The sequence below is a fragment of the Phyllostomus hastatus genome, unplaced genomic scaffold, assembly GCF_019186645.2.
Source record: "Phyllostomus hastatus isolate PE091 unplaced genomic scaffold, TTU_PhHast_1.1 phas_scaffold_1674, whole genome shotgun sequence".
Lineage (NCBI taxonomy): Eukaryota > Metazoa > Chordata > Mammalia > Chiroptera > Phyllostomidae > Phyllostomus > Phyllostomus hastatus.
This window is the reverse complement of record NW_025334011.1, coordinates 4,723,324-4,739,989: the sequence shown is the minus strand read 5'-3', so window position 1 is coordinate 4,739,989 and position 16,666 is coordinate 4,723,324. Positions and strand designations below refer to the sequence as shown.

Sequence of the window (16,666 nt, the reverse complement as noted above, 5' to 3'; positions counted from 1 at the left end):
TTTACATGTTATCTTTCTCAGAGTTAACATGTTAGTTTCAGGAAGGTCAAATTCACATTACTGAGTTGTTTCTAGGTCTTATACGTATGTACTTGTGGCAGAGAAACTCTACCATATAAATTCTATAATGAAAACGTGTGATGCATTTATACCCATTTTATTGCAACGTCCTGAGGTCGAGTAGGAGAGGAGAGGAAAGACGCGCTGGGTTCCAGACCCAGCTCCAACATGAAGTTGCTGTATGACCTTCCCCCAGGGGCCTCCGAATGACATCCAACCCGCCGAGGGCTTCCTCAGTTCCAGGTTCCCTCACTCTCTGCCTGACTTGCTCCCTTGCTCCTCCTCGGATAGCCCAGACTGTTTAGGAAATAAGATAAAAGACCATGAAGCTCTTAAAAAACAAACAAACAAAAAAAAAAGCACAACTGCCTAAAATGACTGACGAGGCTCCCGGGTGACTGGGGCAGGGAGAGTCAGTGAGTGAGGGGTCGGGGCAGGGAGGGCTCCCCAGGGGGAGAGTCGGAGCCTGGTCTGAGCCCCATCCTGAGGCTGGAGGAAACAGGTTTCAAGGCTTGTCTGGAAACTTTTCTGTTTCATCAGTCTGATCTCAAATCAGTAAATCAGCTCTGATAGTCAAGGCCAGGAATATTTTAATAGTGTGCTGTTTGGATAGAAATCTGATGAGCAGACATTCCGAACTGACGCCAAACCGCAAGTAATCCCCAAGGCTGGGACAGGGTCGGCGGGCCGGCCGGGCCTCGAGTTTGCCCCCGGCCCCTCCAGATGGCCGCGGGCTTTGCTTTGAAGAGCTTCAAGCTTCCGGTTTCTGCGTCCGCATTCCAGGGCCACTTTGTTTGTCCTGCAGAGATGCTTGGGATAGTTTCTGTTTAATAACAGAGCCGTGGCATTAAGGTTCCTGGCAGCATGGCTTCTATTAAATCGGAGGCCTGGCCTGCTAAAGTTTGACATCCTGTTGTGTGCTGCGTCACCGGACCTTTTAGCATGTGGTTCCCAACGGGGTTGGAAGCCAGTCTTTCTGTTGGTTGCCACTCAGACCCCCCTCCCCGCAGAGGAATGGCAGGCGACGTCAGGGGGCACTTCTCTGGGCGTCTCTGGTTTCACTGGCGGCCTTTCCTGGTCTGTGTTGGTCGATTCCATTTTCCTCTTTTCATTTTCTTTTTAATAATTTTCTCAGTGTTAATTTTTTTTACTCAGTGTACAAATTTGGGAAATACAAAAATCTCACCAAGGAGAAAATAACAATGATCTGGATTTCCAACATGGAGAATTAATCACTGTTCATATTCTGGTTTGTTTATTTGCAGTCTATGCTTCTCTCTTTCTTGTGTACTTCAATAATTTATACTATAAAAATGTAGTGTTCCTCCATGAACAATTGAGGACCATTAGGACTACTAGATATTAGGTTTCTGTCTATTAACCTTGGGCAAGGCATTAATTAGGCTTCTACTACAATGCTGGGTAAATAACAAACAACCCCCTAAACACAGTGGCTTGTAACAATGACATTTAGTTCATACTTGGATGTGTGGGCTGGCTGCAGTTGGAGCCTGGCTGGCTCTGCTGAACTGGCCTGGAGTTAGGCTTCATGTCTGGTTCCCATATCACCATTTTGGGGCCGTAGCTGAAGGCACAGTAGCCACCTGGGCATGCTCTTCTTTTGGCAGAGCGTGGCTGGTGGAAACGTGCTGTGCCACTGAAGACCTTAGCTTAAAATCGGGGCATCGCAGTTCGCCCACATTCTGTTAATTAAATCAAGTCACTTGGCCAAGCCTGACGTCAGTAAGGTGAAAAGGTGGGGGCAGGGTGTATTAGTTTGGGTTTGCTGGGCCTGCCTTGACAAATAGCACGGACTGGGCGGATTGAACAGCTGAAGTTTATTGGGTCATAGTTCTGGTTGCTAGAAGTCTAAGGTCAAGGTGTCAGCAAGGTTGATTCCTTCTGAGGCCTCTCTGTCTTTGGCTTGTAGACAGCTGTCTTCTCCCTGCGTCTTCGCATGCTCTTTCCTTTGTGTCTATTTGCTCTGTTATCCTTTACTTATAAGGACTTAATCATATTGGATTACAGCCCTGACCTCACTTAACCTCACATTTCTCTTTGAATGTTTCCAAATAGACTCACATTCTGAGGTTAGGACTTCAATAGATGAATTTTGGGGTGTGTGTGGGGGTGGGGCACACAGTTCAGTTTATAACACATGGTAAGAGTGGAAAACAAAGGCAGGATTGTAGACAAAGAGCACCCTGTGCACTTCACCTCAAGTGAGGCTCAGCTTCCTCATCTGTGAGACAGGGGTAAGCATCTCTGTGTTATGGGTTTGTTGGGGATTGAATGAAGAAATGCAATTCAGGACCCTGGTGGTGGATACATAGAGATGGGTGTGGTTCTTCCTTGAATGTAGGGATTAAAGCTAGCCTTCCTGGGCCTCTTTCACTGTTCTTGTCCTCCCAAACTGGGAGTGTGTGGTGCATCTCAGAATGGCCCCATCTTCCACAGCAACTTATGATAGTGGAATCTCTGTGACAAAGCCAGTGGAACCTTTTAGGTAGTTTCTTTTTGGTTGTTGTTATTTTATTTTTTAAAGATTTTTATTTATTCATTTTTAGAGAGAGGGGAAGAGAAGGAGAAAGACAGGGAGAGAACTATAAATGTGTGGTTGCCTCTTGCATGCCCTGTACCGGGGACCTGGCCTGCAACCCAGGCATGTGCCCTGACTGGGAATTGAACTGGCGATCCTTTGGTTTGCAGCTTGCACTCCATCCACTGAGCTACACCAGCCAGGGCTGGGTTCTTTCTTTAACAAAGTTTAAGCTAGTATTAATTAATTAAAAAGAGAAATTGTTTGTCTGTCCACTTCAGGTTTGTTTTAGCCCCATTTCATATTGTCTGTGTTGTAATTCATATTTTGATACCATTTCCAATGTATAAAATTGGTTGTCTTATAAATATCTTTCATGAAGAGTTCAATTATAAATAAACTACTATAGCTGTTGAAAACCCCCTATGGCCTTAATAACACCATGTTTCTGAGGACCCATGAGCTATGCCTCCAGCATCCTTCCTTTACCACAAGTATTTATGAAGACCTTTTATATTTTAACAGAGCTGTGAGCTTCATACTGGCAGAAGGCATGGCCCTCCTCTCCGGGGACTGCTCTGAATGTCAGTAAGAACAATAAGCAGGTCAGGAGGTCAGAGGAAGGAGTGCCTCTCACTCTGCCCCTGTGTTGAAAGCCAGTGGCCTTACACTTTGTCAATCTCCTTTTGGTCTTCTCCCCTAGAATATTGTGCTAAGGAACGGTTCCGAGACCTTTGACTCCTGGAAGAAGCCCCCTCTGCCCGTGTACTCCCAGTTCTATTTCTTCAATGTCACCAACCCAGAGGAGATCCTCAGAGGGGAGATCCCTCGGTTAGAAGAAGTGGGGCCATACACCTACAGGTGAGTCCTGACCGCGTCCGCCCCCCCCCACGCCCCCAGCCTTTCCCACCAGCATCCTCTGGGCACACTGGAAGCACAGCCTTGGTCGCGTCTGGGAGAGAATGGCTCTGCGGCCTGCAGCTGAGTCTCAGCCTGTTCTGTTTATTTCTTATCTTATTATTTTTGTAAAGATTTCATTTATCTATTTTTAGAGAGAGGGGAAGAGAGGGAGAAGGAGAGGAAGAGAAACATGGACTGGCCACCTCTCTCACGTGCCCCAGCCGGGGACCTCGCTGGGCCAGCGTGTTCTGTCTTGTTCAGAAATGCAGCTGCTGCTTCCCGAGTTGTTGGCAGCACATGGTTATTGAGCCATGAAGAGTGACTCCTCATCCCAACCCCTTTACTGTCACCCTGTGATTTTCTTTGGTGACTTCTGCAGCCTTCCTCAATTTTCCTCCCCCACTAATTTTAGACCAGTTCCTAAAATTCACCGTTGGTCCACAGAAAGGCCTTCTTGTCTCTTACTTGCGTCTCTCCCCGCCCTCCTGGGAACGGAAGACAACCGGTGGCAGTGTGGGTTGCTCTCTGGCCGTGATCCCCAAGTCCACATGCTGGGGAGTTAGAAGAATTGCTCTAGTGGTTTTTTCAAAGAAGAGTGGAGGGAGGCACTTGAGGAGCTCAGGGTCACAGTGTTCCCCCCACTCCGCCCCCAACAGTGTTCCCTCTCCCACTCTGCCAGCAGCCCCCCCCCCATCACCCACCCCGCAGTAATCTTTACTGTAAACTTGCTCCTTAACAAGTTAAAAAAAATGGTAGAGGCAAGCAGACGGCAAGATCTTCCTTCTCCTGCAATATGGTAACAGTTTCCCACAATTCTGTTGTAATTGATTGCTCAATAACTTGTTGCTGATGGACTCACCCAGTGTGTATGAGTCAATAGGGTTCTCAAGTGCTGGAGCTTAGAAATGAAAGTCCTGGTCCCTGCCACAGGTGGAATTGCCTGTTTTGACTCCGGACTTTGCCATTTACTAGTTCTTTGTGCCAGGGCTTCCTTATCTATAAAGTGGAGATAAAAATAGGACCGGCACCACAGGATGGTTGGGGTGCAATGAGACAATGAGTCAGAGTTATGAAGCGTTTAGACTAGTGTGAGCCCTTAATTAGTGTGATTGTTTGCTATTGTTATTAGTCTTAGTGGATTGCCTTAGTCTGTATAAATCAGTATACAGAATTGCAAAGATGAGCTCTGTTGTTATATAAAAGAATGTTTAAAAAACACTTAGGTCTTCATTCTAAAAAGTATTTTTTTTTGTATATGTTTTTTATGCATAAAGAAACTGTATGTGCAGGGTCAAGCAGGTCTGTTCCACTCAGGAATGAGAGGAGTTAAACTGGGATCTGAGTGTCCTATTTGCTTGGTTTGCAATTTTAACTATTCTTTATTGTGATAAAAATTCACAGCATGAAATGTACAACCTTCACCGTTCTGAAGTGCACAGTCCAGTGCTGTTGGTTATAGTGGCATCGTTGTGGGACAGCTCCAGGACTGCTTTACCTCGCAGATCTGAAATTCCACATTGTTAAATTGTTGCTAGTGGAAGTGGGGTTCTTGCCATTTTGCAAGAGAAAGCATTTTCAGGGACCCACAAAAGAGGATGAGGTCTATTGGTAAGGTTTACTCCGGAAGCAAAGTCAAAAGGATGCCCCTCCAATAAATGAATGAATGCATGAATGAATGAATGCCCCTCCAGTGTCCCATCTCTGTCCATCTTGTCATGGAAAATCAGGGCCAGAAATGGAGTTGGTATCCAGAGATCATTTGCCATATTAAGGCTTAATCCAGCTCAGCATCCTGCTGGTTTAGCTTGTGTTCCCAGCTGCAGTCTGATGCAGTGCTGAGGTATTCAGGCTCCCACCGGGACCTGGGTGTGGAGTCCGTGTGGCCATTGGCCCCATGGCTGCTAAGGCTGCCTGGCTATGGAGAGAAGATGTGTGAGTGCATGAGGCGATTGCAAGTTACAGCGAGAGAGGGGGAGAGCGCTTCTCTGTCCTCCTGGGGTTATAACCAAGAGGGGTTTTTTTTTGTTGTTTTGTTTTGTTTTGTTCCAAAATAATCAGTCAACTTCCCAAGCTTTCATGGGCTTTTTGATGGGTCCACCCCTAGTTAGGCTGACACGCCTCGATGGTCAAGCTGTGACCCCCAAAACCCTGGTACCAAGGGGGGAAGGGAGGAGTGTTAATCTCCTTGGAGGAGCAGTGCTGAGATTGCCCTGTGGTATGTGAAGCTACAGCTTCCTGGTGGAGCAGATAGGCTCATGCTCCCCACTTCATTGAGCTCACTGTCTGACTCCCTTTGTCCTCTTTCTTATTAATAACTATTTAACTAGCTACAGGAGCAAAATCACTCTCCCATTCCATCTTCCCCAGCTGCCAGGGACCACTGCTATAGACAGCTTGTGTAAGTGCCATCATATAATATAGGTCTTTTTGCTGTTTTCTGTGTGTTTTTTTAACTGAATTCCTTTGAGTGACTGAGAACTAAAGAGCAAACAACCCTTCACAGTCTTCCTCTGGGTCTCCTGGGCCTGTTCCTGTGGTCAGGACCCTCGTTTCCTGAGAAAAAGACATGGCTTCTAGTCAGACCTCAGAGAACCCTGCAGGCTTCCATAAAGCACAGGCCATTGTGCTCTCGGGCTGAGCTTGTCGTTGTGGATGTGGCCACGGGAGCAAAGGGATCCTAGAAGTAAACCGTCGTCCGACTCCTAGCACACACCCTGCATGTTCCCATTCTGGAGGGACTCCCGTTTACTGGTGCGGAGAGCCCAGGCATATCTGACAGGGGTTCCCGAGGATCCACTGACCCCTCAGGGGTCCACGGATAGAACTGAAGGTGCTCTGTGACTTGGGTGGGAAGACAATTACATTTCATTTTCACTAACCACTCGCTAAAATTTAGCATTTTCTTTGAGTGTGAAGGTAGGCAACCAGCCACAGGGGTGTCGGCAGTCCCCGCAGCTCCACCTCTCATGGAAGCACGGGCACTGCTGTGGATCGTGGTGGCTGTTGCTCGACACGCTCGTGTTCGTGGGCGCTTCGTCCTTACAGCGATCGTTGGACTCCTGCTCCATCTTGTTTAGAACGTCAGCAAAGATGCACCCATGTTGCTATGTCAGAGATTTCTAGGTGACGCCTGTGGTTCGGTCATTGCTCACCGTCGCAGCCCTAGGCACTTCATTTCCCGTGTGTGAGAACCGCCGTCTGAGTGAGGGCCCGTAGGCTTCACCACACCTGGGGACTGGGCGCCACCATCACAGGAGGGTTCAGGGCCACTGCAGGAGGCTGGAGGCAGGCCCGTCACTCTTGGCTGGTTCGCTTTTGCCTGCAAGGGTTCTCCTGCCTCTGCTTTCTCTCCTTGTTCTGGTCTCTCTTCCACTCCACTGCCAGAGCGACTCTCCAAAGGGAACACCCGACATTCCCTTCCCCGCCCTGCGCGGGGCGCTGGTGACCCCTGTGTGATGTCCAAGACCTGAACGACCTGGCTCCTGCTGTGCACTGAGCCCCTTTATTTTGTTATTTGTAGTAATAATTATAATTCATTTTTTGGCACTTGCAACCTAGAATTTTATGCTCTAACCAAAACTACTCAACAGAAATTTAATGTTCACCACATATATAAGTGAACACTTTCTAGTAGCCACACTTTAAAAAGTGAAAAGAAACAGAAGGAATTAATTTTAATGGTCTATTTACTCCAATACCATCCAAAATGGTATCATTTCAACATGTAATCAATATTCAGAATTATGAATACACTTTTACATGCTTTTTTCACACTAAGTCTTTGAAAGCCCATGTGCATTTTACATTTATAGCGCTCCTACCGGATTTCGGATTAGCTTCATTCCAGTTCACGGCAGCCGCCTGTGGCGTGGGGCTACTGTGCTGGACTCCACGGTTCCAACTGTACTCCGTTTACTGGTGGAGTTCTCGCCATCAAGAATGAGCTCATCACTGCCACCTCTCTCCGCTTAGCTGCTGCTTCCTCCTGAGACTTTCCCTGACTTTGGATGCACTCTCCCCAGGGTGTGGGTCTTTTATGACCCTGACTAGGTGCATTATAACCACCAGTTTGCATATCTCTTTCTTCCCAATGTGCTTGAAGCTCCGTGAGGGGTGGGAACCAAGTCCTTTCATCTCTGAACATCCAGCATTTAGTGAATATTCATGGAGCACTAAATGAAATATCCTCAGCCGTGGTTTAACTCCATAAGACATACAAGAGGAGAGATTGTTTAGATCCACGGGACACAGATAGTTCAGCTGGAACCACAGGACTTCAGCGGGGAGCCCAGGAGCCACGGGTAGGTCTGGGAAAGGGGGAGCGGGGTCCTGAAACTGAGTGGCTTGCTTTAGGAACAGACAGGCAGTCACAGGGACTGTTCCATAGGCTCCAGTGGGTTGTGAGATCTGGGGTTGGTAGGAAAAGGTGGCTTTTCAGGGAAACTTACAGCCCCTCTGGCAGGCCTCTTGCAGCCATGAAGTGGATCAGATCTCTGTCACTCATGACTTAATTATACTATTGCTCAGCTAGTTAACATGCAAAATATTGCAGGAGCTCGTGCCCCAGGGTTTGATGGTCCCGTGGCTTCCCTCCTACCCGAGGCAGCTGGTCTGTCCACTGTGCACAGAGTCCAGGGGTGCAAAAGAGGAGGCAAGGCATGCAGGCCCCTGGCCGGTTCACATGGACTGGCCGGGGGGTGGGGGGTCTCTGCAGGGGGAGGCGGTGGAGGGCCTGGTTCATGTGACACGCAACTTACAGTAGCACGTTTTCCAAACTTTTCCCATGTGGATGAGTTCAGGATATTAATGTTTCTGCAAAAAGGACAGTGGCACTTCCCCATGCAGGTAAAAACCAATCAATCTGGTTTAAGTAATGTAGTATGTAGCAATGCTTTTTAAAAAATGTTTTTGATTAAACTATAGTTGGCATATAATATTAACTTGTTCACATGTACAGCATAGTGATTTGACATTTATATACCTTATGATGCTATCGGATGAAGTCTAGATACCATCTGTCACGGCGCAGTTATTACAAATTATTAACCACGTTCCCTGTGGTGAGCATTATATCCCCGTGCCTTACTTATCTCATAACTGGAACTTTGTACCTCCCATTCTCCTTCGCCTTTCCCGCCATCCTCCCACCCCACCCCTCTGGCAACCATCAATTTATCCTCTGTTTCCGAGTCTGTTTTTGTTTTGTTTTGTTTATTTTTTACTTTATTTTTTTAGATTCCACATAACAAATGAAACCATGTGGTATTTGTTTTTCTCTGTCTGACTTATTTCACTTAGCAGGATGCCCTCTTGGTCCATCTGTGCTGACATGAATGACAGTGCTTCATTCTTTTCACAGCTGAGAGGTATTCCATTGTGCATGTGCATGTATCTCATTCTCCTTATCCACTCGTCTGTCAACGGACAGTTAGGCTGCTTCCTTATCTTGGCTATTGTAAATAATGCTGCAGTGAACATTAAGGGGCACCTGTCTTTTCAATTTAGTGTTTTTGTTTTCTTCAGAGAAATATGCAAAGGTGGAATTGCTGGGTTGGATGAAAGCTGTGGATTGAGCAGTCCTGAAACAGGCCTGTTGCATAGTGACATGTCTACCAAAAATGTGTATCCAGCGTATGATGTTACGTGGCTTCTGGTTTCTCTTCCTATTTTGCCCACTATTTAACATTTTAAGAATTTTTTAGAAATCAATCTAAGGGCTCTTTCAACACGCTTTCATATTTTTGAGACATATTTGCTGAATTCACAATGTCCCACTAAACCTCTCCTTTTTTTGAGTTTCTGAGTTTTGCTGTTTGGGTTGTTCATTTCTCTTGTAGGCTCCTTTTACTGCTTTGATAGAAAGGAAAAAGATATAAGGTATAACTATCTCATAAGTTTTTTTTTAATTATTCATGAGCATTAAGTAATACTGGATTATGAAATAATCAACATATACAATATCATATGTAGCATTATCTTAAAAGTATAAACTACATTTCTGTTATAAAGATGATATATATATGCAGTAAAACTAAGTTTGAAAATATAGTAAATAAGAAAAACTACTACAATCCATGATTTTACTGTCTCCAGGATAACCAATGCTAGTATTTTAGTGAATATCTTCTGAGCCATTTTTTTCATGGGTGAGTTTTGCTTTCCCATGGCTGTCATACTATCTGTATATATGCTATATACACATGTACACAATATGTATGTTCTGTTCCCTTAATATTATATTGTGGGGGGCTCCACCCACAGAGCTCCCCTGCTGCCTCAGATGAGAATAAGTCTACCAAGACATGATGTGCTTGGGGGGAAAGGTGACCCGTCCCTCAGAGGAGAAGGGTCCTGCACACCCTGTGTCTTTACTGAGTTCATCTCACACAGAGATACATAGTGTGCATGTAAAGCTCAGCAACCAATGCTCAAAAAGCCCCAGTCATGAGAAACTGACATTATTTACAGATAATAGTTGAAGAAACACAGGGATTGTCTCTGGTCAGTGTTGGATTTTAGCTTAAGTATCTGATTCATACCAACAGGGCAGGGCAAACCTCAAGGTAAACAATGTATATTCTTTCTCTGGCCAGATTCGCCCCTGGGAGCTGTCTGTTCAGTACAAGACATCAGCTGCCTCTGGCCTTGTTTTCAGGCTGAGTCAGGTGGGGAGAGCAAAGCAGTCACGAGACTAGGAAACTTTTACAGAAAGACTGAGGACTCAGACTATGACAAAGCTGAGGGGTGAGGGTCTTTCTGCCCCTTCTCTATAGACCCCTAAGTCCTTCCCTGATGGCCCTTCATGACTGTGCCTGTCTTAGGTTGTTCCTCCCTTGAGGAATCTCACCCATCATTGGCTGACCAGTCATCTGCCCCCGCCAAGCAGGGGGATATGAGGGAGGCAGGGGCTGCACTCCTGCCAGCAGGAAATGTTTTGTCTCCTTAGTGGCTCATGGCCCCAAGGCCTTCTCACTCAGCCCTGGCCCTGGGACTCTTCTGTTGATGAGGCTGCAGTCCCTGAAACCAGGCAGGATGGCTCCCAACATTATATTTTAGGAATTTTCCCATATATGTCTTGGTTTTATACTAATATATGTTAATGATGATAATATTTTAAGAGGTAGTGGGAATATTATTAATACATTTTATTTAACCATTCCCTTCTTGGACATGTAGACCAGTTCTCATTTCATCATTTGATTACCATGGGGATTGAATGTTCTCGTGTTTGCCAACCGATCATATTTCCACACTCTCAGTTCTTGTCCTTTGCCTGTGTGCCTGTCTGGGTGCTCATGCGACTCTGTAAACCTCTGTGTACAACAGCTAACCCTCTGTCACATTTGTGGCAATGGTTTTCCTGTTACTTGCCTTTTCTATTTTTAAAATTTACATATAGTCAAATCTGTTCTTTTATCAACTTTCCTATCTTTTCTGAGCTTGAAAAGTCCTATTTCCTTCAAAGGTTTGATATTCAAGTCTATTTTCTTAAAGTTCTATTGTTTTACATTAATTTCGTAAGGATCTAATTGCCTCCTTGCAGTTTAGCAAAGGTAGGAACTTTATTGAAACTTTCAAATTCTGTCCCTGTTAGCCCTTCGATCCTTCACTCATCTCTAAGCCAAGCCAAATAAAATTTCTTAATATTAAAGAGAGATAAAATTTAGAAATTCCATGGTTATTGTTTCCATTATTATATTCTCTTTTTTGGCCTTTTATGACTGGCTTCTTTTATTCAGTATGATGTTTCCGAGGTTCACCTATGTTGTAGTATACAACACTACTTCATTCCCTTTCTTTTATCTTCACCCAAGGACACTTTTTTTCTTTTCTTTAAGTATATTTTACTGATTATGCTATTACAGTTGTCCCATTTTTTCTCCCCCTTATCTCCCTCCACCCTGCATGCCCCCTCCTTCCAGCATTCCCCCCCACCCTTAGTTCATGTCCATGGGTTGTCCATATAAGGTCTTTGGCTTCTCCATTTCCCATACTATTCTTAACCTCCCCTGTCTGTTTTGTACCTACCATTTATGCTTCTTATTCCCTATACCATTCCCCTCCATTCTCCCTCTCCCCTCCACCACTGATAACCTTCCATGTGATCTCCATTTCTGTGATTCTGCTCCTGTTCTAGTTGTTTGTGGAATTCCCATAAAACTTATGAGCTGATTTCTCAAAAGAAATCTTACAGGCAAGAAGGGGCTGGAAAGAAGTATTTGAAGTCATGAAAGGCAAGGACCTACATCCAAGATTACTCTTACCTAGCAAAACTATCATTTAGAATAGAAGGACAAAGTGTTTCCCAGATAAGGTCAAGTTAAAGGAGTTCATCATCACCAAGCCCTTATTATATGAAATGTTAAAGGGACTTATCTAAGAAAAAGATGAAAACTATGAACAATAAAATGACAACAAACTCACAACTATCAACATCTGGACCTAAAAAACAAAAACAGCCCATTATTATATTATCTAAACCTGACTCACTCTTCTCTGATATCACTTTTTTCTCAAAATAGAAAGAGTGCCTTTAGATAAAAATTTTTTAAATCTTTGAACTACTCAAAAGTAAGAAAATAAATAAAGATCCCCCCCACCACTTCCCATTCTATACAAAAAGTGATGACCAGGTACTTGTGAGGTGCGAATGCACATGGTAGTCCTGAGTGACTTGCCTGTACTAGCCAGGTGGGCCAGGGTAATGCTTCAAGGACATGGGGACCATGTCCAGCTTCAGGAGTGAAGTTGTTTCTCAGGGTCCTGCTTTGGGCTCTCGGTGTTCAGTCCCTCATGTAGCTGGCCAGGCAGTGGTGATGGACAGCTAAAAACTGGTGCTCCTCCGCTCCCTCCCAGTGGCCTGCTTCCCTTGTGCTGACCTTTCATCTACCCTGTGAATTCACTTCTCTGTTGACCTGGTCAGCCCGCCTCCGCCTGGGCTGCAGGCTGCTCTTTCTAAACCACCTCTGCAGTGCGTCTCCTCACCCCTTTACTTCGGAAACACATCCTGTGCTCTCGTGCTGTGCTGCCTGCCCTGGGTGCTGTCCCCCCCCCCCGCCCCCGCCCCCCTCCTCAATCCGGGGAAACCTGCTCCATCTAGAACCAACCCAACTATGTTCCTAGGAGCCTTCCTCAGGGCTCCTGTTCCAGTGGCCACTCCTCTCTCTTCTGGAGTTCAGCCTTGGAGCACTTCCCAGTTGTGAGGCAGCCACTTAGATGCAAGTCTCCTTGCTGTACCTGGATGCTTTCAGGACAGGAACCAGGTGTTAACATCTCTCCATCGAGAGAGCGGAGCACATAATTTTAGTAGCTAAGTTCTTAGTATGTGCTGGGCAGAGTTTTAAATGGATGACAAGCTTATGCAAATTTAATTCTCACAACAACACTACAAGGACACTATGCTATTGTCTCCACTTTACAGATGAGGAAACTGAGGCACAGAAGCAATGAGTAACTTACCCTTAGTCACAGAGCTAGCAATGGATGAAGCTGAATTGAATGCAAAGCCTGGCAGTCAGATCTTACCCGCACTCTGCCCAGTGGGCTCGTCGCTTCTGATAGTGGTTCCAGCAAAGAGCATGAATGAAGAACTAAAAAGATCAAAGATAAGGATTATATGATAGTATTGTGCACATTTAATTTACCCAAAATCTCTGAGGTATTGCACAGATAGAGGTTAATTTTTCAACTATTTAAAATGATTCCTTTTGGCCTGGCTGATGTGGCTCAGTGGATTGAGTGCCAGCCTGTGGACCAAAAGGTTGCTGGTTTGATTGCCAGTCAGGGCACCTGCCTGGGTTGTGTTCTGGGTCCCCAGTTGGGGGCATGCAAGAGGCAACCAACAGATGTTTTTCTCCTTCTCTTTCTCCCTCCTTTCCCCTCTCTCTAAAAATAAATTAAAAAAATAAAAAAATATTTTTCCCCCTGGCTGGCATAGCTCAGTGGATTGAGCTCGGGCTGCGAACCAAAGTGTCGCAGGTTCGATTCCCAGTCAGGGTACATGCCTGGGTTGCAGGCCATGACCCCCAGCAACCACACATTGATGTTTCTCTCTCTTTCTCTATCTCCCTCTCTTCCCTCTCTAAAAATAAATAAATAAAATCTTTATAAAAATATTTTCCCCCTCTCTAAAATTAAATAAATAAAATCTTTAAAAAAAAAAAAAAAACACCCTGGCTGGTGTGGCTCAGTGTATTGAGTGTTGGCCTGAGAATCAAAGGGTTGTTGGTTCAGTTCCCAGAGCACATCCCTGGGTTTCCGGCCAGACAAGAGGCACCCACACATTGATGTTTATCTCCCTCTCTTTCTCCCTCCCTTCCCTTCTAAAAGTAAATAAATAAAATCTTTAAAATTATTCCTTTTGGTTTTTTTTTTCCCAGGCTATTGTTTGCTTTCTGTAAGGGTGAGATTTTATTTAAGCATTCAGGAGTTTAAATTTTTTTTCTTTTAAAAAGTAAGAACTTTGAAAATTACTTAAAATGAAACATCTCTAAAATCAACCAGGTATTTTCCTGCCTAATGAAATACTTCATGGATCATAACTCAATGCTTTCTCAATGACTAGGGCCACACTGTGAACAACAGATACTAAGCTGTAGTCTGAGCCTGTGGCGTCCTGGCGCCTTCAGCATCTGCAGGATTTATGAGCATCTCCCATGTACCAGGGAACATACCCGGCACTTTCAAATGCGGTTCCTGAATTGAGTATCTAGACCTAAGATTTGTTTTGCCTTTAAAAAAACCAAAAACAATAAAAAAAAAACTTTGTTTCTATTTCTAGAAACTTCTTTGGTCTCACCAGATACTGCAAAGCAGTGACTGATTACTTCTTGCTGTCAGTCTGCTGTTCTCCAGGCGGCCGCCCTGCTTCTGGTTGACTGTGGTTGACCAGCTGTGGGGGAGATTTGGGTACCAGACTCGCTGGTGTTGCAGCCTCCCTAGGGTTGCCAGGGGGACCGAAACGCTTGGAAGGAGAAACATTTTGGGTTTCCTCTGACTATAGGTTCCCCTGACTATATGACTCTATGCTGTTCTGAGAGGGAGGGCCCTCGCCACCTCTCTCCTTGGTTTTCTTGGCCTGTGTAGAGGGGGGACCATTTCTGACAGCCTAGTGGCACTGTCTTCCTTCAGTGACTGCTCTGCAAAGGCCAGGTGTCAGTCATGCCTCAGAGCAGCTGATGGCCAAGGGGAAGTCATGTGGTTAGCTCTGAGTGACCTATCATGGTCCCTTGGTACCTGCCAAGTGAGTTAATATTTTAGTGGTTTGGGAAGCCAGGGCTTTGACATACTGAGATTTATTGAGAAACCCAATCAAGTTACAAGGCTCAAAATGATCGGACCCCTCATGCTCAGTTTCCCTTTAAAACATCAAGCTCTTACCGGGTGAGCCATAAAGAAAGCATTTTAAAAGTCATCTCCAAAGTCAGTACACATAAATAAACGTAAATGATGCAGGCTCTAGGGTTGGAATTATTCAGGCCTCCAGGTTCATGCCCCAGGGCTCAGTGAAAAATAAATTTTAAAAAAGCCGTAACAAGGTCATCGGTTTTCGTCATGAATCAGAAAACTTGGCAGAGTCTCTCCCTGAGTTGCTGGACTGACGATGAATCCCAGCTGTTTGCTCCTTGGCCCGGCTTTCCTTGCGTGCAAGCTGGTATTCACCCTGGGGTTACTCTTCCTACTTCTAGTTCCTTAGTGGTCAGCTACGCCAGCGTGGGGTCCCCGCCCTGGTTCTAAATGGGTGCATCTAGAAAAGTCTTTCCCTCCTCAGCTTGGCTGCAGGGAGGCTCCGGGAATGGAAGTGAGGAGGAATGCCTCTCTATGCACCAGCCTTGGCAGAGGCAGGGATTTACCTTTGAAATTTACTCTTCCCCCAAGAGTTTCTAACCAATCAATCACTTTGCATTAACTTCTCTGTAGAGTCGAGGAAAACATTTAGCTTGAAATCAGGGGGCCAAGATTCCAAACCCTGCTCTGCCACCTCCTGGTTAGTCTTGGGCTAGCTACTTTACCTGAATGTGCCTTGCCTCATCTATAAAAAGACCAGGTCATGCTTTCTATATGAGGGGGCTTTCGTTGCAAGTGGGGGAAACTTCCTCTGTCCAATTTAAAGAAAAAGATAATTTATGTGAAGGCTATAAATTGGGTTACAGATCCCAAGTTGCGGCCCGGAAGAAAAAGGCAGGGTCCAGGGCAGCTTTAAGGACCCGCATCTCTGGAGCACTGGTATCCTCGCCTCGTGTGTGCCCCCTGGAGGAAACCGGTATTTCGACCGTGTTTTCTGTCCAGAGGCTCTGGGCTCAGGAGTCAGAAGCCCAGGTATAAAGTATTGGTGGAGCTGAGCCTGGGTCCCACACCGCTGCCTGGTGCAGGAGAGGAAAGGAAATCAGGGCTCTGACCGGGAAAAGAGGGGTAGTGGGGGGCGATGTCTAACAACCAAAAGTCTATCGCAGATACTCCCTAACTGCAAATTACACAGGCGTTTTAACAGGATGGCAATCAGATTTTGTATGTATTCCTCGTGACTATGTTTTGGGACCAAACCATAACCCATGAGAGAGTTCATTGACTTTGGTTTTCTGGTCAAGGAGACCTTGACCAATGCATTTTCCAAATTGTGGAGTAAAGAATGAAAACGACAGTTTCTTGAGAAGACTCTATCCTGGGGCTCGTTTCCTTCTCACATAGTTTTAACCTCCAGTTTTTACAGGTCAGCATCTGCAGTCTCTCTTTCTAGTGGTTAGATTGGCAATAGTATATTGAAAATAGCCTTGATACTGGAAGAAGGGGAAAATACTGCTATTTAAAGTAGGGACCATCCAAACAAAATCTATTTCTTTCTTTTAGGGAAATCAGAGACAAAGCAGAGATTCAGTTTGGAGACAATGGAACAATATCTGCTGTCAGCAACAAGGCCTATGTTTTCGTGCGAGACCAGTCTGTTGGGGACGCCAGAACGGACCTGATCAGAACAGTGAACATCCCTGCGGTGGTCAGTGCACATTTTATGTGCCATTACTGTGGGATTTAGAGGAAAGGGAAAAGCTGACTTAAGGTTGTTGTGGCTCTACATTTAGGACTAAGTTATGTTAAAAATATATATGTATATATATACATGTATATATGTATGCACATATATACATATATGTATATATGTATATATGTATA

General features: G+C 45.2%; 1 protein-coding gene across 2 annotated transcripts in view; it reads left to right on the top strand.

The window, feature by feature from the left end:
- Positions 1–16,666, top strand: part of SCARB2 (scavenger receptor class B member 2) — a 59,188-nt gene that overhangs the window by 15,490 nt on the left and 27,032 nt on the right. For both annotated transcript variants that reach the window (XM_045857953.1, XM_045857954.1), the window contains exons 2-3: positions 3,303–3,460; positions 16,346–16,490. In XM_045857953.1, coding sequence (XP_045713909.1) covers positions 3,303–3,460; positions 16,346–16,490 — 303 coding nt within the window. The remainder of the gene's footprint in view (positions 1–3,302; positions 3,461–16,345; positions 16,491–16,666) is intronic.